We start from the raw sequence: 25,058 nt of genomic DNA, 5'->3' as shown, positions 1-25,058 counted from the left end.
GCAAACCCATTGGTTGCTAGGATGTAAACCCTTCGCAGAGCAGACAGACATTGGCTTACTATTTAGAATTCCTGATTTTTAGTTGTGCTTTCATTGTAGGGGTTGGGGAGTACCAGGGATTGAACTCAGGGACACTCAACCACTGAGCCATATCCCTAGCCCTTTTTTATATTTTATTTAGGGACAGGATCTCACCGAGTTACTTAGCATCTCGCTATTGTTGAGTTTGGCTTTGAACTCACCATTCTCTTGCCTCAACCTCTTGAGCTGCTGGGATTACAGGCGTGTGCCATGGAGCTCTGCTTGCCTTCATTTTTTGATCCCTGGGGATTTCTTTTTCTTCATTAACACCTCAGCTTTACCTAAGAATAAGATATTTGTTATGCTTCATCCAGATTTTCTGGGTGTCATGCAGTAGGCAGGATTTTGAGTTATCTTTTCTTTTATATCGCTGGAAATGCAAGGTCCAAATGAGATAATTTATAAACAAATGGCAAAACATAGTACATTACAATATACACTTATTGTTGATAATAGTAATGGTTATGTTAACAAGTATTAATTGCCATTTGGCAGACACATTCTAAGTTTGTTCTATGTATGTATGTATGTTTATGTTTGTATATTATGGTTAATCTTATAAACCTCATAGTACTCTTTTACAGAGTTTAAAAAACTGATAGTTTAATTCAGTTCATGTGACTTGGGTAGTGTATCTAGCATCTAAGGAATGAGGAAAGATTTGAATTTAGGTCTTTATGATTTTAAAATGTATATGCTTTTTGTTGTAGTAAGTTGATCTGTCTTAGAATATGTGCCCCTTTCACTGTTCTATGAATAATCTATGGGAGATTCTAGGACTAGGGAACCTTCCCTTTGAGATGGTACAAGCCTGCTGCTGATCTGCAGTTTGAGGTAGGTTCAGCAGGGCAAAAATTGAGGGAATCAAGTGCATTGTGGTGTTATCTGCTTCAAAGACTGTGGAATAAAGGAAATAAAGGGAAACACTCCCAATTTGAAATTCTCTCTGAAGTATCAGATGGAAAATAAAAAACATTTTGTGATATAGTGTATTGCAATAAGTGGCTATCTTCTGCCCAGTTGACAGTGTTTTTCTTCTCTGTCTCTGTCTCCCTTGCTTTCTCCCTCCCCTCCTTTTTAAAGCTCCTTTACTGAGTATTTACAGTGTGCTCAAAACTGAGCTCAGCATTTTATACACAAATACATTTTTATACTTGCCAACAATCCTATAGCATTGTTATTACTACTTCCTGTACATCTTGAAAAAGTGAATTTAAGGAATGTAATGTGCCATATACTTTAAAATGTTTATAAATTGTGTTATGGACTGAATATGTCCCTCTAAAGTTCTTATGTGGAAGCTCTAGCCCCCAATAGGATATTAATTAAAGATGGGGCCTTTATGGGTTTACATGAGGTCATGAGGGTGGGGCCTTCATGATGGGATTAGTGCTGTTATAAGAGAAGACATCAGTCCTCTTTCTGCTTTGTGAAGACACAAGGTGGCCATCTGCAAGCCAGGAAGACCTGTCACTAGAACCCAACCATGCTGACATCCTGATATGGACTTCCAGCCTCCAGAACTGTAAGAACTAGATGTCTGTTGTTTAAGCCCCCAGTCTGTGGTATTTTGTTATGGCAGTGGTATTTTGTTATGGCAGCCCAGGCTCCCTAAGACAATAGTAAGTATAGTGAACACTTGAATACCTGTCACCTAGGTTTACCATAACAATGAACTCTATACAGATTGAGGCATTTTTTTTCCCAAAGGCCTCAGATAGGTTTCTCTGCTAGAATTCTGGAATGTAGTTAAGATGTAAACATTATTCTCTTTCTTAAAATGTTTGGTGGGTGTCAATATCCCGGTATCACCCAGAGGTATTATAGGTGGTCTGGGAAGAGGACAGGTTTTGGTGTGCCAACCTGAAATAAAAATATATAGAGATAAAGCTCCACACAAAGTTTATCTGGGAATATGCAGAATTTTAATTCAGGATATGCATGCTATAGTGGACCATAGGCACATCCAGGAGGGCTGGGGCAAAAGGGAAACTTTTAAGGAAAAAAGTTCATTTAACTGTTTTGAAACAAAGACCTTTGGTAACAGGGCTCGTTGGAGGAGTTGACCTGAGTTCATTGTTGCTAGGCAAGGATCCTTCTACAAGTGACTTATCCTGAAATACTGTGGTCTTGAGGAATTTCTTGCAATAAATTCTGTAACAGGCATATGTGAAGGAATTTCTTGTTATAAGTACTGTTACAGGCATATGTCCATAAAGCTTCTTCTTCATAACCTCCTGACTCCATTGTTAGGATTTGACATGTGACTATTTTGATACTGATAGCTTTCATATGTGTCTGTCAGATTTGAGCTAGAATCTAGGCTCTGCAATTAATTAGATGTGGCACATTAGTTATTTAACCATTCTGAATTTGGTTTCCTCAGCTGTAAAATGGGATAATGACCTAAACAGATGGTTGGTTAGTGAGTCCATAAAAATGTTGATTGAGCCTCTAACACGGTGCCTGCCTTGTAGTTGACACTCAGTTAATGGTTGTTATAAAGCACAGCAATGAATATATTCCTCTGTAGGGAAAAGAGTGTGGTTTGTGGAGATGTAACTTATATTACAAGTCCTTTCTGTCACTTAAGACCTGTGTGACATCACATAAGTTATTAAGGTTTCTTGCCCTTGATATATCATTTGCAAAAAAAAGATAACTTACGAAAAAGAATTAGGAATGCCTTCTTCATAAGACAACTGAATGTACTATTGCCAGCCATTTACTTTGATGTAGTTCCCTAAAACCAATTAGAAAAGAATTTTGAAATGTGAGAACAAATGAAGTCAACAAATTCATCACTTTATAGGTGAAAAGATGGAGAATAAGAAGTATTTTACAGAAAGTGTTAGAGCTGAGTCTGAAACCTAGGGCCCCCACTCTAGGCCTGTGTATTCATTGTGTCTCTACCACAAAATAATAAGCAAGGTTTCCTCTTCCCTACATCCTATCCTGACCTCTTCCCATTCCTCTGCTGGCCCCTACCAGTTCAAGTGCTCTCCTGACTCCTGTGATAGACCCTGAATGAATTTCCCAATTTCACCATGTATCAAACCCATGTTCAAAAGCTACAAATACACAAATAGAAATTATGACCCTCAAATTTAGAAAGCTAAAAAATTGATCTGTTCAAAGATGTCACCGTCTTTCTTTCCATCAGTGTTTTTCTAGAATGCTTCTTTTACTTCTTTTTAAAATTTTTTTTTTAGTTGTAAATGGACACAATGCCTTTATTTTGTTTATTTTTATGTGGTGCTGAGGATCAAACTCAGTGCCTCACCTGTGCTAGGCAAGTGCTTAACCACTGAACTACAACTCCAGCCCTCTCTTACTTAAAAAAAAAAAAAAAAGTCAATTTACAAAGCAGATTATATTTGACACAGCGATTTGTCATCTAAATGATCATGATAATTAATGAAGCTGACAGCCAACAGATATAATGAATAACCTGGTATATCAGTAAGACTGAAAAATAAAGTCTTTCTCAGCAATGACCCAAGCCCTGCTCAGTTCATTCTCTTTTCTAAGAATCATGTGGTAGAAATTTTAAGATTAACTGACATTCGTGCATTTATTCTTTGCAAAGAACTTTTGTGGGGGTTTTCCCTCATATTTGTTTTTTTATAACAATTCTGGGGAGATAGTCATTATTTTCCAGATGAAATAATGGGGATCATCTTCCTCAACATCACACTGTATTGCAGAACCTAAACTAACTACAGATTTTCTGAATTACACAGTAAGTGCTTTTACTACTGTGGCACTTGTGACTGGAGCTGTATGTTGGACACCACAGTGGTTATGATCACAGATGAGCCTGGAAATTAGATTCTAATTTCTGAAACTGCTCCAGCAAAACCCCCTTTGATATTCAAACTGATTTTCTCTGCTTAGAAAAGACATCTCAGGGGCTGGGGCTATAGCTCAGTTGGTAGAATGCTTGCCTCGCATGCACAAGGGCCTGGGATCAAATCCCCAGCACCGCAAAAAAAAAAAAAAAAAAAAAAAAAAAAGACCTCTCAGGTCACTTTCCTCACCTATAGTTGAAGAAGAGCCTTAAGATTTCTTATGAACAATTCCCATTGTAGTTACCAAATAATTTTCTTCTTGTTAAATACAACAGACCCTTTTCAGCCCTCATCCTTATTTGACACTGTATATCATTTGACACCCCTGATGCACCTTTCTTCTTGAAACAAGATTTCCTTACTTTTATTGATGCCATTGTAATTTTTTCTGTTTGATTTCTCTTTTCTTCCTCTTTATCTATTCCTAAATCTCAGTTTTTTTTTAGGATTTTTCCTCTAGCTCACCCATGAAAAAGTGGTGTTGCCCATGGGCCACATTGCTTGTCCTTTGCCTCATCTACTATCTATAGGTTGATGATTCATTTGCTTTAGCTTTGTAGCAGATCACTCTTCTGAGCTACAGACTAGTTTATTCCAGCAGTCTTCTGAACATCTCCTCTATGAATGTCTCATACTTTGCACAGACTTAACATATCTAAAACTGAGCTTGTTCCCTTATCTTTTCTCTGTAACCTCTCTTTCCTTTTATCAATTTGTGGTTTGTATCGCCATTTTCCTATTCCCTGATGTGAGAAAGTATCATCCTTGATATCCATTCTCTTTTGCCTTTCAAATTTAATCATTCAGTCCTGTCTTTTAGAAATAATTGTGTAAAATACACATAACCTAGAATTATTTACTATCTTAATCATTTTTTAAAATTTTTTGGTTTTTCTTAGTTGTACATGAAATCTTAACCATGTTTAAGTATATACTATACAGTAGTGTTAAGTACATTCATATGATGTGCAACCATTATCACTATCCATCCACAGAACTCTTTCATCTTGCAAAACTGAAACTCTGTACGTGTTAAACAAAAGCTCCCCATTCCTGCCTTCTGTAAACCCCTGGCAGTCACCATTCTCCCTTCTAGCTCTATGAATTAGAATACTCTATATATTTAAGTGGAACCATTCAATCTTTATCCTTTTGTGACTGACTTATTTCACACAGCCTAATGTCTTCAAGGTTCATCCATGTTATATAGTGTTTTTCAGAACTAACTTCCTATTTAAGACTGAATAATATTTCATTGTGTGTATGTACCACATTTTATCTATTTTTGTTCATTAACACTTGGGTTCCTTCTACCTCTTGACTGTGAATAATGCTGCTGTGAATATGGATGTATCATATACCTTGCTTTTAATTCTTTTGGGCATATATCCAGAGATGGAATTGCTGGATCACATTGCTGGATAATTCTATTGTTTGTGTGTGTGTGTGTCTCACTTTATATACATATATATATAATTTTTTTTTTTTTTTTTAGTTGTAGGTGGCTACAATGCCTTTATTTTTATATGGTGCTAAGGATCAAAACCAGGGTCTCATGCATGCTAGGCCAGTCTGCTACCACTGAGCAACAACCCCAGCCCCTATTGTTAATTTTTGATGAGCCATCATATCATTGTCTTAACAGTTGCACCATTTTACATTCTCCCAGCAATGTATTAAGGATTCCAGTTTCCACACAGCTTCATCAGTGTTTGTTAGTCTCCCTCTCCCTCTCAAAAGTAATAGTAATTATTCTAATGGTTATGAAATGACTTTTTTTTTTTTAAAGAAAAATGTTCTTTACATTTCTCAGACCTTCACTCCTCATCTTTCTCATCCTTATCATTCAGGCCTTTATTACTCTTTCTGGGATTATTTAAATTGCCTTTTAACTGGTCTTCTCAGTCTTCTCAGCTCCTATCATAGGCTTTCTCCCAAACCCATTGTTCTTTTTTTACACTGCTGGGGATTGAACCCAGGACCTTGCACATTCCAGGCAAGCACTCTACCACTGAGCCAAACTCCAGCCCCCTAATCCATTCTTCACATAGCAGCCAGAATCATTTTTCTAACTTGAAAATTTGATCACATCACTCCAGTTCTTAAAACTCTTCAATGGCTCTTCATTATCTGGATAAAATCCAAACTCTTTAGCTTGTAGAAGGTAGTTTTAATGACCTAACCATTCAGATCTCTTTAGCCCATCTCCTGCTCATCTTTTTTTTATCTGTATTCTCCTGGTGGCTGGCATTTCAGGTCTTTATTTAGAATTATAAGGAAGCGCTTATTGATATTCACAATGAATTCAAAACCTGATTTACTCTAGTATTTCTAGTACCCAGCACAGCTTCATGCCACGAATATTTACTCAGTAGTTTTTTTTAAATTTTTTTTAGTTGTTGATGGAACTTTATTTTTATTTATTTATATGTGGTGCTGAGAATTGAACCCAGTGCCTCACACTTGCGAGCTGGGTGTTCTACCACTGAGCCACAACCTCAGCCCCTACTCAGTAGTTTTTTGACACATGAATAGACAGGGAAATGTCAGAGCTACCCAGAATTTTGACAACCAATGTGGTTCTCTTTTTTTTTTTTTTTATTGTAAACAAATGGGATACATGTTGTTTCTCTGTTTGTACATGGCGTAAAGGCATACCATTTGTGTAATCATAAATTTACATAGAGTAATGTTGTTTGATTCATTCTGTTATTTTTTCCCTTCCCCCCACCCCTCCCACCCCTCTTTACCCTCTATACAGTACTTCCTTCCTCCATACTTGCCCCCCTCCCTAACCCTAACTCTAACCCTAACACTAACCCTTCCCTCCCCCCCGTTATGTGTCATCCTCCACTTATTAGCGATATCATTCGTCCTTTGGCTTTTTGAGATTGGCTTATCTCACTTAGCATGATATTCTCCAATTTCATCCATTTGCCTGCAAATGCCATAATTTTATTATTCTTTATAGCTGGGTACTATTCCGTTATATATATACCACAGTTTCTTTATCCACTCATCAATTGAAGGGCATCTAGGTTGGTTCCACAGTCTGGCTATTGTGAATTGAGCAGCTATGAACATTGATGTGGCTGTGTCTCTGTAGTATGCTGATTTTAAGTCCTTTGGGTATAGGCCAAGGAGTGGGATAGCTGGGTCAAATGGTGGGTCCATTCCAAGTTTTCTAAGGAATCTCCACACTGCTTTCCAGAGTGGCTGCACTAATTTGCAGCCCCACCAGCAATGTATGAGTGTACCTTTCTCCCCACATCCTCGCCAACACCTGTTGTTGCTTGTATTCTTGATAATCGCCATTCTAATTGGGGTGAGATGGAATCTTAGGGTGGTTTTGATTTGCATTTCTCTTATTACTAGAGATGTTGAGCATTTTTCCATATGTTTGTTGATTGCTTGTAGATCTTCTTCTGTGAAGTGTCTATTCATTTCCTTAGCCCATTTGTCGACTGGATTATTTGAATTCTTGGAGTAAAGTTTTTTGAGTTCTTTATAGATTCTGGAGATTAGCTCTATCTGAAGTATGATTGGCAAAGATATTCTCCCATTCTGTAGGCTCTTTCTTCGCATTGCTGATAGTTTCCTTTGCTGAGAGAAAGCTTTTTAGTTTGAATCTATCCCAGTGGTTGATTCTAGCTTTTATTTCTTGTGCTATGGGAGTCCTGTTAAGGAAGTCTGATCCTAGACCAACAAGGTGAAGATTTGGACCTACTTTTTCTTCTATAATCTGCAGGGTCTCTGGTCTGATTCCGAGGTCCTTAATCCATTTTGAGTTTAGTTTCGTGCATGGTGAGAGCCTCGAAAAAAATAAAATACTTGGGAATCAATATCACAAAAGAGGTGAAAGACCTCTACAATGAGAAGTATACAACACTAAAGAAAGAAATTAAAGAACACCTTAGAAGATGGAAAGATCTTCCATGTTCTTGGATAGGAAGAATTAATATTGTCAAAATGGCCATACTACCTAAAGTGCTATACAAATTCAATGCAATTCCAATTAAAATCCCAATGATGTACCTTACAGAAATAGAGCAAGCAATTATGAAATTCATCTGGAAGAATAAGAAACCCAGAATAGCTAAAGCAATCCTTAGCAGGAATAGTGAAACAGGGGGTATTGCAATACCAGATCTTCAACTCTACTACAAAGCAATAGTAACAAAAACGGCATGGTATTGGTACCAAAATAGAAAGGTAGATCAATGGTATAGAATAGAGGACACGGACACAAACCCAAATAAATACAATTTTCTCATACTAGACAAAGGTGCCAAAAATATGCAATGGAGAAAAGATAGCCTCTTCAACAAATGGTGCTGGGAGAATTGGAAATCCATATGCAACAGAATGTGGTTCTCTTTCTACTTTATGCTGTTTTTCTTTTCTTTCTTTTTAATTTCTAAGACATTTATTTAGACTTCTTTAAACGAGATAACTCTATCATCTTCTTAGGTCATTTCCCACCTCTGAGTTTCCTCTTTAATACAGGGATAATAGTATATACCTACTTCAAAAGTACTTTGAGGACCGACATGATATGTGTAAAGCATCCAGTATGTGGTTAAGTCTCTTAATACGTACTAAAGAATGAGTAGCCATTGTTTTATTCTTAGTCATCCTTGTATCCCCAGCATCTACCACATAGAGTGGTACAGAGTTGGCTCTCAATCAATTTTGAAGGAAGAAAGGGAAGGAAGGAAGAAAGAAATAAAGGGAAAGAGATGGAAATCTGAGTGAAGGAGATAACAGCAGAGAAATATACATTGGGTTTGAGGAAGAGATGTCTGTGATATGACTGTTCTTGCTAATGAATAGCCTTCTGATGTGACAAGGAAAGTTTGGGAGGGTTTGATCCTGCTTTATAAGTGAATGAAAATTTCACTTGGATATTGTCTGATGAATTCCTCTAGATGGAACAGGAAGATTTTTACTGCTTCCAAATCATATAGAGATAGTAGAGATCCTCAGAGAAAGCAAAAAAAGGGATCCTATCCCCTGGCCTACTTGATTTGTAAGAAATATATGTTTTTTAGAACAATAATAATTGAAGTCCAACAGTTCCATTGAACTACTTAACAAGGGTTGCTTTCAAGCCTCCTGTATTACCTATTCAGCCTTGGATTGCATCACTTTGAGGCACAGCTTCTTTGCTAACAAAGCCAGACTCAACTTTTAAAAACAAAATTTAACTCTCCTATGACAAATTTTCTCTGAAACATGAGAGAACAAAGGCCCACAAGAACCCATATACTAAGAAGTACATTACTGTACAAGTTAAAACTACCATTTGTGAAAACTACCATTTGTGGTGTCATTTAATTCTTAGAATGGTACAATATTTATTCCTATTAAAACATCTTGTTCATAGATGAAAAAAGACTCAAAAAGGTCAATAAATTTATTCAAGGTAATACAGCTAAAATGACAAAGCCAAGATTAGAGTTTAGGTTTACCAGACTCCAGTCTTTTCATTCTACCAAGATTGCTCTGGATTTTGGAATGAATACAAACTGTGGGTGTGTCTGTCTCTGAATCTCTGTTATGCCAACACAAAAGGTAGATGGATTAAATCTTGTCAGGGCAAGAACCATACACATTAAATCACAATGCTCTTTTTCTGTGACCAATTTTCTTTTCAGCATCACAAAATAATTTCCCACCTCTGTAGAAAAGAACAGCTTATTCCCCCAAAGAAGTAGTAGTGTCGTTAGGTTGTTACTCCCCTGCTTCTAAGTCCTTCTTGGCTTCCTTTTCTCTGTAGGAGTCATTCAATCTTCCCAAGGGTATATAGCTTATAAAAGTAACCTTAAATGAAATATAAGCATGCTTTTAAAAAAATGTTTATCACAGTAAAATATATGACATAAAATTTACCTTTTTAACCATTTTTAAGTGTATAATTCAGTAGCATTGGGTATATTCATAATGATGTGTAACTATCTCCACTATTTCTAGAATTTTTTTCACCATCCTAAATAAAAATTCTGTACCCATTAAATAATAACTCCCCTTTATCTTCCCTCCATCCTCTGGTAACCCTTAATCTACTTTGTTTCTGTGCATTTGCCTATATCATTCACTAAGTAGAATCATGCAATATTTGTTTATCCATTAATTTCTCTCTTTAAATACCCTGGAATCAGCTTTAGCCAATAGAAGTTGAAACTGTGGCTGCCAGCCTTTTTGCTGATCTCTTGATGATCAAAACCTGCAGTCAAAACATAACCCTGATATTTGGAGGACAGAGTTCTTATTGCCGTACAAATATCAAAGTACCATCATGTCTTTTTTTTTTTAAGTCGTTATTGCCCACCCTGACTCTAGCAAAAGCTATACCAGAAACTAGGGGGATGGTAGCTACTGGGCAAAATACTGAAATTTACCAGTGTCTTCCATCGAGCTCTCCCCTGGATGCTATAAGTATTCTGATTAGAATCCAGAGTTACCTCAGATACTTTATGCCAGTAGTTGTCAGGGTGAAGAAGTGGACTCCTGGAGCTTCCATGACAATCACTCCCAATATAGGATTTCTTAAAAGCAACAATAAACCCTTGGTGTCATATTTTAAAAAAGGTCCATCACCATTACATCATAAAAAGTATCAAGCCAGAATATGTTATTTTTCCCTCTAGATAGTCTTGCTGTATTACAATATTCTTTGTAAATAAAGAATAGTCATCATCCTGGAAGATTGGTGGGAGACATTCTTTCTGTATACCCATTCTCAATGACAGATTCTCACAATTAACTGAAGTCACAGCAGTGTATTCAGTATGGTAGTCAGCTTTTTGTCACTGTTGTCAAAATAAGAGATATTAAACAGATAATAAACTGATAAGGAGGAATGGTTTATTTTGACTCAAAGTTTTGGAGTTTTCAGCCCTTGGTTGCTTGTCCCTTTGCTTTTAGGCCTCAGAAGGGAGAACATCATGGTGGGAGCACACTGTGAAGCAAACTGCCCACCTCATGGCAACCATGAAGCAAAGAGAGAAAGAATGGAAGGGGCTAGGGTCCTAATATCCCCTTCACGGCATGCCTTCTTCCCGTTAGGTGCCACCTGTTAAAGTTCTACCACCTCCCCAAAGCTCTACAGGCCTTTAACACATGGACCTTTCTGTAGCATTCAGTCATGGGCATATTTCTATACAATGATGCAGAATTGTCTTATAACTCACTTTGTTACCTTTCTTCTGCCCTAGTAGGGGAACAATCTTTATCATCACCATGCTGAAAGCTTTGAATGAAGACTTAAGGTGCCTTCTTATATCTGGAGAGATTTCATTTAAGGTTTTGCTTTAAGATGCTTCATCCCTGCTTTGTCACCTTCCAGGTTATTAGTAGTCATATCTTTTCTCTGGAATGCTATTCTTTGATGATAATAGGCTTGCTGAACAGAGCTCTGAGGAACACCAGGTTCTACCCCTGATTCCTAGTAAAAGTAATTTTAGGGTGACTATTGAGAACCAAATTGTATCAAGCAAGAGCTGGATGCTTTAAATATTTCATCTTATTTAATCCTCAGAACCTGCCTGAAAGATAGATATTATGAGTTTTATAAGTGGGAAAAAAAAAAGCTATCTGAAGGGGGTTAAATGTCCTTTTCAAGGTCATAGAGGATTTCCTTCTGGTTTACTGTGCTCCAATGATCCTACTATTTTCTCTGTTCCATGCTAAATGAAGAGAAGGCCTACAATAAAAAATGTTCTTTTTTGACTGTTTTATCATTCAAAAAATGAGATGATTGCTCCTCAGTGTGTCTTAGGAGCTTAGGAGCAAGCCAAATAAGGGTTTCCTTCTTCAGTAGAGGTCTGCTTATACCTTTATTTTGTATATTGGGCTTCCAGGTGAGATTTTGTTTGATGAAGTGCCTCAGAATGGGGCCTAAATGAATTAGACTGGATGAACTCTGATCTTCCAGTTTTGTTTTGTTTTATTTTTAATTGGTGCATTATAATTGTACATACAGTGGGCTTTCTTTTATTTGTACATGTGCATAACATAATTTGGTCAATTTCCTTCTCCATTGCCTTCACTTTCTTTCCCTTCCGGCCTCCCTCTTGGTGCCCTTCCTCTACTCTACTGACCTCCCTTCTATATTCATGAGGACTTTCCTCCCCCTTTTTTCTCTCTAGCTTCCACATATGAGAGAAAACATAGGTTCCTTGATCAAGCCTAGCTTATTTCACTTCACATAAAGCTCTCAAGTTCTATCCATTTTGCTGCAAATAAAATAGTTTCATTCTTCTTTATGGCTGAGAAAAACTTCATTGTGTATATATACACCACATTTTCTTTACCCATTCATCTGTTGACCAGTATTTAGACTGGTTCCATAATTTGGCTGTGTGACTTGCACTGCTATGAATCTGGGTGTGCATGAATTGCTGTAGTATACTGACTTTAATTCTTTTGGATAAGTACCAAGGAGTGGGATAGCTGGATCATATGGTTGTTCCATTCCTAGTCTTTTGAGGAACCTCCATCCTGATCTCCACAGTGGTTGTACTAATTTACAGTCACACCAACAGTGTATAAGTGTTCTTTTTCTCCCATATTCTTTCCAGCATTCCTAAGTGCCTGTATGTTGGAGCATTGACCCTGTGTTTTCTTCTAACAGTTGAAAAGTATTCTTGATAACTGCGTTTCTAACTGGAGTGAGATGACATCTCATTGTTGTTTTTATTTGCGTTTCCCTGATTGCTAAAAATGTGGAGCATTTTGTCATACATTTATTGGCCATTTGTATTTCTTCTTTTGAGAAGTGTCTGTTTAGTTCATTTGACCATTTATTGATTGGGAATTTTTTTTGGTAGTAAGGTTTTGAGATCTTTATGTATTCTGGGTATTTATTCTCTAAGGAGAGAAAAGCTGGCAAAGTTTTCCTCCCATTCTGTGGGCTTTCTCTTCATGCTCTTGTTTCCTTTGCTGTGCAGAAGCTTTTAAATTTGAAGCCTTTTCATTTGTTAATTCTTGGTACTATTTCCTGAGCTGTAGTGGTCCTTTGAGGAAGTTGTTGCCTGCACCTGTGTGTTGGAGCATTGACTCTATGTTTTCTTTTAGTGCTTGAAAGTTTCTGGTCTAATTCCTAGATCTTTGATCCATTTTAGACTTTTGTGCAGGGTGGGAGGGATCTGGTTTTATTTTTCTACACCAATTTTGTTATATACTCTGTTTTTCAATTATATGAGTTTGTGAACACACACTTACAATGGTTATGTTCTTTATGTACATTCTTGGCCCCTCCATAGACTCCCTTCGTTAACCAGCATAGATTGTGAGATATAGAAAGACACAGGTGTGTAAGGAGATAATTTCAGTACACTGAGGAACATGCTATCTCAGAAAGAGGTGCCACAATATTCTAAAAGCTTAATATAATAAATAGATGTAAATTGTTGTAGAAACAAGGTATGCATGGGGTCAGAGATTGGTGTCAGAAAAGGGTTCTGAGAAAGCAAGCGTGGAACTAGATTTTGAAGCATGAGAAGAGTCTGAGTTCTAGGTCTAATTCTACTATAAATGACTGTATGAAACTGGACCATTCCTACCTATTTCTCATCTTCACTTTCCCATCCATGCTACCAGGGACTTGAGCTGCTTAGCAATTTCCCTTCCACTTCTAACATTCTGGGCATCAATGTTTACATTTTTTTTTTTTTTGTTAGATTTCTTTCATTATACTCCTTTCCTTAATCTCTTTCTTTTGCCTTCTCTCCCTAGTCCCTCCCATACCCCATTGGGGATTGAACCCAGGGGCTCTGTAAAATGTTAACACTGAGCCACATTTCCACCCCTTTTATTTATTTTGAGATAGGACCTTGTCACATTGGACTGAAAACTTGAAAAATTCACTTGTCTCAGTTCCCTGAGTAGCTGGGATTACAGTTGTGGGCCACTGCACCCAGCTCCTTTTGCCTCGGAATCAGATAGTTAAGATGAGGTAAGCTCAGTACTCCCACTCAGAGCCCATTCTGAGTACAGTGACAGCAGCTCTGTCAGCCCAGGGTTCTTTCCCTAGAGCTCTTGAGGGACTTGGGCAAGATCAATAGGAAACCATGAAAGCCCTTTTTTTTTTTTTTTTTTTAATTGTAAACAAATGGGATACATGTTGTTTCTGTTTGTACATGGAGTAAAGGCATACCATTTGTGTAATCATAAATTTACATAGAGTAATGTTGTTTGATTCATTCTGTTATTTTTTCCCTCCCCCCACCCCTCCCACCCCTCTTTTCCCTCTATACAGCCCTTCCTTCCTCCATTCTTACCACCCTCCTTAACCCTAACCCTAAACCTAACCCTAACCTAACCCTAACCCTAACACTAACCCCTCTCACCCCCCATTATGTGTCATCATCCGCTTATCAGTGAGATCATTTGTCCTTTGGTTTTTTGAGATTGGCTTATCTCACTTAGCATGATATTCTCCAATTTCATCCATTTGCCTGCAAATGCCATAATTTTATCATTCTTCATGGAATGATAAAATTATTCTATATGGAATATACATATTCCATTGTATATATATGCCACAGTTTCTTTATCCATTCATCAATTGAAGGAAGGTTGGTTCCACAGTCTGGCTATTGTGAATTGAGCAGCTGTGAACATTGATGTGGCTGTATCTCTGTAGTATGCTGATTTTAAGTCCTTTGGGTATAGGCCAAGGAGTGGGATAGCTGGGTCAAATGGTGGTTCCATTCCAAGCTGAAAGCCTTTTTTCACAAGTAGGTTCCTATGGAAGATCACATATAGCTATCGTTATCACTAGTGCCTGAGTTCCCTTTTCCTGCTAATTAAGCTTATGCAATTTAATTTAGTTTTCTATTAGTAACTTACGGTTCTTAGTCAATGCTAATATAATTTTTGTGGCTCTGAATACAGCTGCAGATCAGTGGGATGTTAACAAAGGATTTGAAGAGCTTTGGACTGTGCTGCATAAATTCTCATTAGAATGACCTCTGTTATTTAGTGCAGCTGGGAGAGCTTACACTTAAAATCAGAAGACCTGAATCTGCCTCAGCTGCCTTTCACTAAAAACTTGGATAAGTCATTTTATTTCTAAAGGCCTCAATTTCCTCTATAAAGGTAATAATAATAATACCTACCCTATTTATCATTTGTTTCTGACACTTTGATAATTGATCTGTCAGAAATTTTAAAATGGTCATGGGTGGAGCTGGATTGGACTATTTATCCTGGAGGTTAACTGCTAGCATGGGCTGAGGTCCCTAAGGCAGGCCAGGAAGTCATTGAGATTAGCAACTTTACTAGCTAAAAAAAAAAAAAAAAATTTTTTTTTTTTTTCTGTGTTTTGAAGAGAATTTCCTGGCATTTGGAGGCAGAATTAGCCTGCTTCTCAGCATGGAATCACAGAGCTTCTGGGCAAGACCTGGAGAGATCCCAAGCTTGGAAAAAAACAACTGGGTAGAGAGGCTCCTCATATGACCAAACTCCATAGAATAAATTTGTTTCTTCAGTGGATGGGCTTATAAGCGCAGCTATCTATTATTAACAACAATGGTTTCTATTTGTAGACCATACACAGTGTTTGGAAACTTTTACCCAAATGTGTGTACCTGACATTAGTGGAGAACAAAGTTTATGTCTCATCTTCAAAATTTATATGACTTTTGCCTGAAAACACCGTTATATAATCATACTTGTTTTCTATAAAATACCATATTTACCATCTGGTAAAATTAGTGGTACCCAGGAAGGTACACTATATTTATTTCATGTACCTCGAGCATACTGTTGAGTAACCACAGGGGTTACTGAATACAGTTTGAGAACTATGTTATCCTTTTACTTAATTTTTTTTAAGTTGTAGATGGACACAATACCTTAGTTTTATTTATTTATTTTTATGTGGTGCTGAGAATTTAACCCAGTGCCTCACACATGCTAGACAAGTATTCTACCACTGAGCTACAACCCCAGCCTCTCATTTTACATAATCTTTACTATTCAAATTTTAATAGTTGTAGAGACAAGTCAAAAAAGATGAAAAAAGACTTGTTCCTATTACAGATCCAAGAAATAATATAGCCAGACTCAGACCCAAAGTGGAATGTTCCATGCTTTTAACCCCTGAACTACATGTAGTCTCCCATGTTATTTTATTAACTTATTTATATATTTCTGTAGTTCCTATTGCTCTTGCAGACAATCTGTGTGTCCTTTATGCTTGACAGGGTGCCTAACACAAAGTAAACTTTCAGCAGAGTGCTGTATCCTGCACCTATAATCCAGCAACTAGGCAGGTTGAGGCCAGAGGATTAAAATGCAAACAAACAAACAAAAAGTAAACTCATAATGAATATTGGTTGGTTGAATGAATAAATGACTGAATGATCAAGCCCCTAAAATGAAGTGATTTCAAAGGTTCGTATGGTTCTGACAAATTGACCTCAGAGTTTAAATAGACCTTTCTTTGTCGTGAGGCTCTTTTATAACAGTGATTCACATTAAGCTCTAATCCAGTGCTTAGGGAAAAAAGTTGATATCTACAGGGAACTCTAGATAATAGACAAAGCTACCCAGGAGCTTTTATGTCCACCTCCTTCCCGGACACCATTAGATTAGCTTAAGAAATCAGTATCTCAAATCACAACCCATGTACAACTCCTTAAACTACCATGAAGGGAATCTCAGAATTGCATGGTTTATGTTTGTATCCCTGTCCTTCCACCATATACTGTATTCACACACCCCTTTCTCTTCTCTATTTTTGTATCCATACATTCCTTATTATTACAGTAGTGAGCACAGGTGTGTTATGTAAAAAGCTGGGTCCTTCCCTCCCACCCAGTATCAGCTGGTAGTTGTATATGTACACATATATGTATGCTTTGGGAGGTTGGAGAACCTCCTCTAGAGACTCCTCCTTTCTTCCAGAGTGAATTCTCTTCTGAATTTAATATATCTTTTTTTCTTTTCTTTCCTTCTTTTCCTTTCTTTTTCTGTGCTGAGTTGAACTCAAGGGCCTCATGTATACTAAACATGTGCTCTACCACTGAGCTATAGCCCCAGTCTCAAAGCATCTTAAGAGAGAGCTTTGCCTTAAGAAAACCCATAGGCATTGCCCAGTGTTCTGAAATTTTGGAATTCATCTGGTCCTTAAGGAAAAATCTATAGAAATCTGTTACTGTTGGCTTTCAGATTGGGAGGTGTTAATGGTTTGGATCTGGAATGTCCCCCAAAGGCTTGAGTGTCCAAGATTTGGTCCCCAGTGCAGCAGTGTTCAGATGTGAGACTTTTGGGAAGTAATTGGATCATGAGGGCTATAACCTTATTGGTGAATTAATTGGTTGATAGAGTCATAATTTTGTGGAATTATTGGGAGGTGGTGGAAAGTTTAGGAAGTGGACCCCAGTTAGAGGAAGTAAGTCACTGGGGGAAGGAAATGTCATTTCCTCAGTCCCTTCTTTGAGCCAGCGCCCCTCCTCCTAGCACCTTGGCTGCCAGTGAGGTGAGCAAGTTTCTACCCCCATACCCTTCTATCATGATGTTTCAATCTCATCACAGGCTTGAAAGCAGTGGAGCCAGCTGGCTATGTTCACTGGCAAATTGACCTCAGTTTAAATAGGCTTTTTTTTTGTCCTGAGGTTCTTCTATAATAATGATTCATGTTAACCTCTTAGCCACTGCTAAAATATATCATTCCTCCTCTAAACTGATTTTCTCAGGTATTTCTCCACAGTGATGAAAAGCAGTCTAGTGTGGTGTGTGTGTTGCTTTGTTTAACAAAATAAATATTCTGATATAGAACAATAACCTCAGGGATGAAGATACTTTTCCAACATCTGGATTTGCCCACTAGTGGCTAAATCCTCCAAAGGCCAAAAGATTCCCTGAAAAATAATTGATTTGCACTTTATAACTGGTTTTCTAAGTGTAGGGCCTGAGAACTTGTTTAAAAATGCTTTCTTGGGCCCCTACCACATACCCCATACTCACTGGGAGGTAGTTCCCAGCAAATTGTATGTTTTTCATAAGTTCTATAGACATTTCTGATGCACATATCTGCCATTTAGTAAATATTCAATAAATAGTCTCCTTTTTCCCTCCCAATTCTGTGAACTTGTCTAAGAATCTTGGCATTGCAAATCCCATAATTCCTTTGAGTTCACAACAACTTTATAAACAGGTCATGTATCAGCTATAATGGGAGGGACAGCCGGCCCCTTTTCAGACAGATTGAGAAGTCTGTGGTTAGGCAACCCCAAACCCTGGGCACAGGGATGAAGGCTACAGTTTCCAGCAGGATAGCCAACAATTCTATCATTTTTCTTATACATCTTTGGGAAACTAAATAATTGGCCTCCCAAATTGGCATTAAATGGACTCTTGTTGGGTAAGGTCAAAAGTGTGATTACTTGAAAATTGCTCAGCTGGTGGGAAAGGTACTTGAACTTAAGTGTTTAAATCAGGTTTCTGTTATTACTGCTCTCAGCAGGAGAAGAGGCAGAAAAATCAATAGTCTTCTTTAAGCTGTAAAACCACACTTAATGTTATCTCAGAAGGCCTTTATGTGCCAGGGAGAAGCTTTGACCTTCACTGTCACAAAGGTTGTCACAGTTTGTAAGTTTATGGCCATCAAACTCTGTTGTCTTACACCTACATGGCAAGAGAATGGTACAGGTGGGCATAGAACCAAAACCTAACTCCAGAATGTCTCTCCTTCCTTCTTTAGAGTGAACCTGAACTGGGACAACTGAATTGAAATTGAGACAAGAGGGCTAGACATAGAGTCTAAGGAAAGGCAGGGACACTGTTCCTGAGCACCTCTGTTGTGATTAACGTTACTATTGATCTTAAGTTTCCAGAGGAGCATAGAGCCTTGAGGAGGTAGGCTGAGTGACTGATATTATTATCATCACTTTTATTATTTGCATACCCATTCCCTACCAAGTCCAGTGAAAGGTGTTTCTTATGTAACATAACAGTTTAGATTGCCCCAATTTGGGCTGGGAATGTAGCTTCACTTGTGTCTCAGCTAGGTTTGACTCTCAGCTCCATCATTTGTGTCAGTTACAAACACCAGAACATGCTTCTGGAAGACTTAACTAGCAGTAGCTTAACTAGACAAATAGAAAGTATGTATGTTTTTCCACATTAAAAGAAGTTTGGAGGTCAGTGGCAGGTGGCATTGATTTATTAGATCAGTGATTTCAAGGTCCCCATGACTCTTGTGGTCTGTGTTGATCTAAGATGGTTGCTATGGCCCTAGGGATCATGTCTGTGATTGAGGTTGGAAAAAAGGGTATGTGTAGGGAACATCAATAATGTGTATTCTTTTTTTTTTATGTTATTGTATTTTTATATCTTTATTTGTTTATTTTTAGGTCATGCCGAGGATCGATCAAATCCATAGCCTTTTCACAATGCTAGGCAAGCACTCTACCACTGAGCTACAACTGCAGCCCCCAGTAATGTGTACTCTTTTACTAGGAAAGCAAAGACTTTCCCAAAGTTCCCCCAGTACATTTCTTTGTACATATCATTAGTCAGAACTAGACCACATGATTATTATCAGCTGTTAGGTAGACTGGGAAATGAGTAGTGTTCCCCCAACCCCCACCAAAGGGCAGAGGGGGTTGGGAAGGAGTATTCAGTGAACCAGCCCATCATGTATATCACAGTGATGTCTAGTTGGTTTCCTTATCTATAAAATAAAGATAATACCGCTTGAAGGTATTGCAATGATTAAATGATGTTAACATAAAGGGCTTCGTTAGCATAGATACTAGACACACAGAAACATCACTTGATTGCATTATAATCATCTCAACTCTACAAAGTAATTATCACCCCATTTTACATAAGAAGTATGAACTGGGAGGGTTCAGTGAAGAGTACTTACCTACCACATACAAGGCCCTGGGTTGAAAACACGCATACACCATGTGCATGCATGGTAGCTGAAGCTCAGTGAGTAGAAGTAACCTTACTGAATTCACATTTTGAAATGGCAGAATTGGGGTTAGCACCTATATCTGAATCTATAATCCATGCTACTTTTTCTGCACTGGAAGTTGAGTGAGCACAGAAATAAAGTTTCATTAGTTGATGGGTTTGTCTTTGCCAGACCCAGGGCATCAGTTAAGGCTTGTTAATTAGGAAACGAGAGAGAGCAAAAAGAATAGGTATGGGTGATGACAGCCCAAGCAGCAGTCCCCACCTGTAGCACATAAAGACAAAGAGAATCATAAGTTAGGGGGTCATCCTTGAACTGATTCTAGACCTACGAAATCGAGGGATGAATATTTGAGAAAAATGGAAATGTATTTTTCTTTTGAGAGAGAGAGAGAGAGAGAGAGAGAAAGAGAGAGAGAGACTGACTGACTTACTGTGTTGACCACTCTTGCCTCAAGCTCCCAGGTTCAAGTAATCCTCCTACCTTAGCCTCCCAGCTTGCTGGGATTCTGTGGAGTGCCATTGCACCTGGCTGTAATTTGATAAGTACTGTAAGAAAAAACAGTAGCCTGAAAGAACCCCTGGTCTAAACTGGAGGGATAATGGTCAAGGAAGACTTTTAGGAGAAAAAAGTGAAGGGCAAGAGAAAGACTATGTATGCATAAGAATAGCCTGAACAATGACATGAACGTAGAACAGGCCTGTGGAGTATTGTTAGGAAATCTCTGGTGTTGGTAAAGTGTAAAATGCCAGGCCAGGCTTGGCAAGAGAAGAAGTAAGCCATTTAGATGTATAGAAGGCAGACTTGGAGGGTCCTTGTGCCATGCTAAGAAGTTTGGGACATCATCACTGGCAGTGGGGAACCATCAGAGAGTCTCAGGCATGATGTATAGATTGGCATGTTTGAAAAATGATGTAAGTGTAGTGAGGTGGATGAATTGGAGAGAGGAAGAGAGGGGATGAGAGGGAGAGGCAGAGAGAAATGGAGGTTAGAAGACCAGTTAGGTCTTTTAAATAGTTTATAGTCAAGGGACTTGAGTTAGAGGTGGTATCTGGGATGAAGAGAAGAATAGATTTGAAACATTGTTAGAGAAAAAGGTGTCTGACATACAGTAGACACTCAACATTTATGAAATGAATTAAGTTAGGACTCAGTGTTGGATTTGGGGAGAGAAAAAGGGGGAGGAATCTGAACTTATTCCACACACTTTCACAGTGGTAGGTGACAGATTGCATGGTTGTGCCATCACTGCGTTCTCGGTAATACTGAAACCAGTGAGTGTTCCAGGAAGCTTTCCTTTTAGATATTTCTCAGCTAATAGTCTCATAACTCATGACTTTTTCCTTAGAACTGGGCATTTTAAAACTTAACATAGCTTGGTAATTATGAGGCAAGATAATGTTATTTCCATTTTACAGATTACTGACACGCTCAGTAGTTAAGTAATTTGCCTGGTATCACCCAACCGCTCAAAGTAAGAAAAGCTGTCCTCCACAGCATGTTGCCCTTGTGCAATACTTGGACTTTGTGTGGTAATTTCAACTTATTATATGCCATAATAAACCAAGCAATAAAATTCGGAAGATTAGATTGATCTAATTACTCAGCTGTTAAGATGAGGCCATGAGTTAATCATAATTCAATGCACCTTCTAATTCAATTCAACAGAGTGCACAGTATTATTCACATTGCACAAAGAAAATTCTGCCGATGCCTCATTAGTGTTAAAAGAAAGAAAACTCAAAATAACTGACAGAAATAGTCAAACATTCTCATACCCTCATTTTCTTTTTATCAGATCTGGTTTCAATCTTAAACCTGTCATTTAAATAACCATGAGAAAATTATGCAACCTCTCAGGGCCACAGTTTTTTCACCAATAAAATATGGGAGATGTTCATTTAAGAGTAGTTGTTATTTGGCAGACAAGGAAACAAAGATTCAGAATTTGATAAGGAGTTTAAGGATCTTGCCAATGTCATATAGTAACTTAATAATAGCTCTAACACCTGACTTTCCCCCCAGAAAAAGTGCTGAAGTATTTTCTAAGGATCTTTCACTTAAGACATGTTCCATGTTTCCTTTTATTTGAAAACCCAGTCCTGGTGTGGATGTCACACATATTTCCTACCTGCTTCCTTAGGACCTCACCAGTGAGTTGACAGTCTCCAAGAATATCAGCCCTTTAAATAGGACCCAATGATAGTTTTTACTACATTTTTACGTACACCTGGAAAATCTGAGTATTTGGATTTTAGTCCTGACTTAGCCTAAAGGATGAGTGACAGTTATTTGGAACATATGAAATGTTTAACAATAGGAGGTTAATTGACCCTCAGTGTCCAGTAACACACTCATTTTATGGTTTCTCTTGTTTTTCCTCATTTCCAAAACAAGTGTGTTCATGTGAGAAAAATCAAAGTGTCGACATATGAGAAAAACACAAAGAGCACCCATAATTCTCCTGATGTGGAGACAGTCACTGCTAAACCTTCGATGTATCCGTTTTTTCCTAGTTCATTTTAAATGAACAGGCACACATTTTCAACAAAAATGAGATTATATGTTGTGTAGTGTTCTATAATTTAATTGGTTAATTGGTTGATTTATTTATTTGTCTTGGTACTGAGGATTGAACTAAGGGCTGCTTTACCACTAAACACTCAGTTCTATATATCCCCAGGTCCATGCTGTTTTCTATTTTGAGATAGTGTCTTGCTAAGTTGGTGAGGCCAACCTTGAGCTTCCTGAGTTGCTGGGTTTGTAGGTATGGGCCACCAAGTCCAGTGTTACCTTAATTTATTTGAATTTGGAATTGGATCATTTAAATTTGCTTCAGCTAATGTTCTATTGGTAGATGTTCAGGTTGCTTAAACTCACTATTAACCAACAGCATAAAACAGAAATAATAGACTGAATTGAACTAGAAATAAAAATGCAAAGATGTGGGGACATTTTCATTTACAGTTTTTTAAAGGGAACAAAAATGCTTTAAAATGTCCAGAAAAAAAGGACTGGGAATATAGTTTTGGTGGTAGAGCACTTGAGTCCCTGGATTAAAGCCCCGGCATGATACCCAAAAGATTATAAACACAAAATACACACACACAATTGCCTATATTCAGGAAAGGTGACTAGTTCAGTGTTTCTACAGAAAGTCAAGATGACTTGTAGCTTGCTTCTGAGTAGCCAAAGAGTGAAAGGCCTAACCATCTGGAACCATGTGAGGGCAAGGAAAAGGTGGGAGATAAGGCACGATTGAGAACCTGGAAGATTTTAATTAAATAGTGTTAAAAATCCATGGGCAAATCATATTTCCCAAACAGAACTTGTAATGAAATGAATATGAGTGGGGAGACTAACATGTAAGTACCTACCACTCTGTGCCAAGTATTTATGTGAGATATTTTGCATAAACTGTTTAGAATTTCAAGTATTCCTTTGATTGTCTTGCCTGTAGTATAGGACATCTCTGTGTTTCTGAGGATCAGGTAAAGGGATTTGTCTAAGACTCCATATCTGATAAATTGTACAACTGACTGTTGAATCCATATTTGCCTGCTCTCAGAGTCCCTGTTCTCCCCAGTGGATTGTGATGACTTCGTTAGGAAGACCAGAGCAGGAAAATTCTAACTTATAGTAGGAATGCTTAGATGAATCTTAGAATCTTTACAAAGCAAGTTCAAGGACTGTGCTGTCCACTTCCTCAGCCAGCCCACATGGCAGATACAGATGGAAAAGGGGCGCTGATGCTGGACATAGAGTGGGCAATAAAAAATTACTTAGCAAATAAGTTACTGATTGCATCTATTTTTTAAAATATCAGAACCCAATGTTTTAGTCAGCTTTTTCATTGCTTGTGACCAAAAGACCTGACAAGAACAATGTAGAGGAGGAAAATTTTATTTGGGTCTCATGGTTTCAGAGGTCTCATTCCACAGATTGCTGACTCCATTGCCCTGGCCTGAGATGAAGCAAAACATCATGGCAGAAGAAAGCAATTCAGTACTTGGCAACATGGAAACAGAGAAAGAATTCTTCTCATCAGGAGTTTGAAATATAAACCCCAAAGGCATGCCCTCGGTGATCTAACTCCTCCAGCAATACCCTCCCTGCCTACAGTTACCACCTAGTTAACTCATATCAATGGATTCATCCACAGATGAGATTACAGCTCTCATAATCTAATCATATCACCTCTGAACATCTTGCATTGTCACACATGACTTTTTTGGGATCACCACATATCCAAACGATAACACCCAGGCTTTCAAAGTTGAAGTGAGTTGCCCAAAGTCACAGTTAGTAAATAAAAGCTGGAATTTGAACCTAGGTCTGCCTGTGAATAAAGCTCTGGCTGTTGCATAATACTGTATAGTTTGGCTTAATTTGATGCCTGATTCAGTGTGCACAACAGTGGGGGAGGGTCCATGGCCTGAACATAAGGTCATGTACTACTTAAGGTGCCTCCTCTCCCTAGCTTGGAGTTGCTGTAACCTCTCCAAAGCCAGAAGCCAGACAAAAATTCTGTCTTTCTTCTCTGTTCCCCCAATAGAATTTCAGTTCTTGTACCTCAAGTATTATGTCTTTTTATTTTGCATTCATTGTAGCCCTGACACACTTCAGTGTTTAAGTATTCACCTAGTTGAATTGACCAAAAAAATTTTTTTCCTTCTCTTTTTGGAACTTGTGATCTTTTTCTTTTGGTGATGCTGGGGATTGAACGCAGGGTCTTGAGTATACTAGGCAAGTGCTCTACCACTGAGCCACACCCCCAGCCCATGTTTTGTGTACTTGGCTCACTGTTGAAGGCAATGACTCAGGTGTTAATGTTTAATGTATACACAATTCTAGAAAACATGGATTTCTGGATTTCCAGCCAAGAACTAATTCCAGCACTGGGGGTACAGGCTTCAAGACACTAAAATGAGTATGAAAATGAGTATTGACAACCTGATCATAAATGAAGATGCAAATGCCCTTGTTTCCTTCATTTTTAAGAAGAAAAATCTTGCTTCTATCAAAAAAAGATATGAATTTCCTCTGGATCCTCCTAGCTCCTCAATCTATCATCACTTCTTCTTTCCTTTACTGTCAACATTTTTACTCACTCTTCAATACACCCTATTGTTCTGGTACCTTCATTCAATCTTCTCTGTGGCAAATATTGTCTGTTAGACCATATGAAA

At 38.0% G+C, this 25,058-nt stretch overlaps 1 protein-coding gene across 8 annotated transcripts in view; it reads left to right on the top strand.

The window, feature by feature from the left end:
* The window catches only part of FAM168A (family with sequence similarity 168 member A), a 225,764-nt gene that overhangs the window by 126,734 nt on the left and 73,972 nt on the right, over positions 1-25,058 (top strand). For 5 of the 8 annotated variants that reach the window (XM_079103818.1, XM_079103817.1, XM_079103823.1 and 2 more), the window contains one exon: positions 1,517-1,606. The exons of the other annotated variants lie outside the window; for them this stretch is intronic. In XM_079103818.1, the coding sequence (XP_078959944.1) occupies positions 1,517-1,606 (90 nt within the window). The remainder of the gene's footprint in view (positions 1-1,516; positions 1,607-25,058) is intronic. 8 annotated transcript variants of the gene reach the window in all.

The sequence above is a fragment of the Sciurus vulgaris genome (assembly GCF_902686455.1).
Source record: "Sciurus vulgaris genome assembly, chromosome: 11".
NCBI lineage: Eukaryota > Metazoa > Chordata > Mammalia > Rodentia > Sciuridae > Sciurus > Sciurus vulgaris.
The sequence above is the reverse complement of the archived record's forward strand: the minus strand, read 5'-3'. Positions and strand labels throughout refer to the sequence as shown.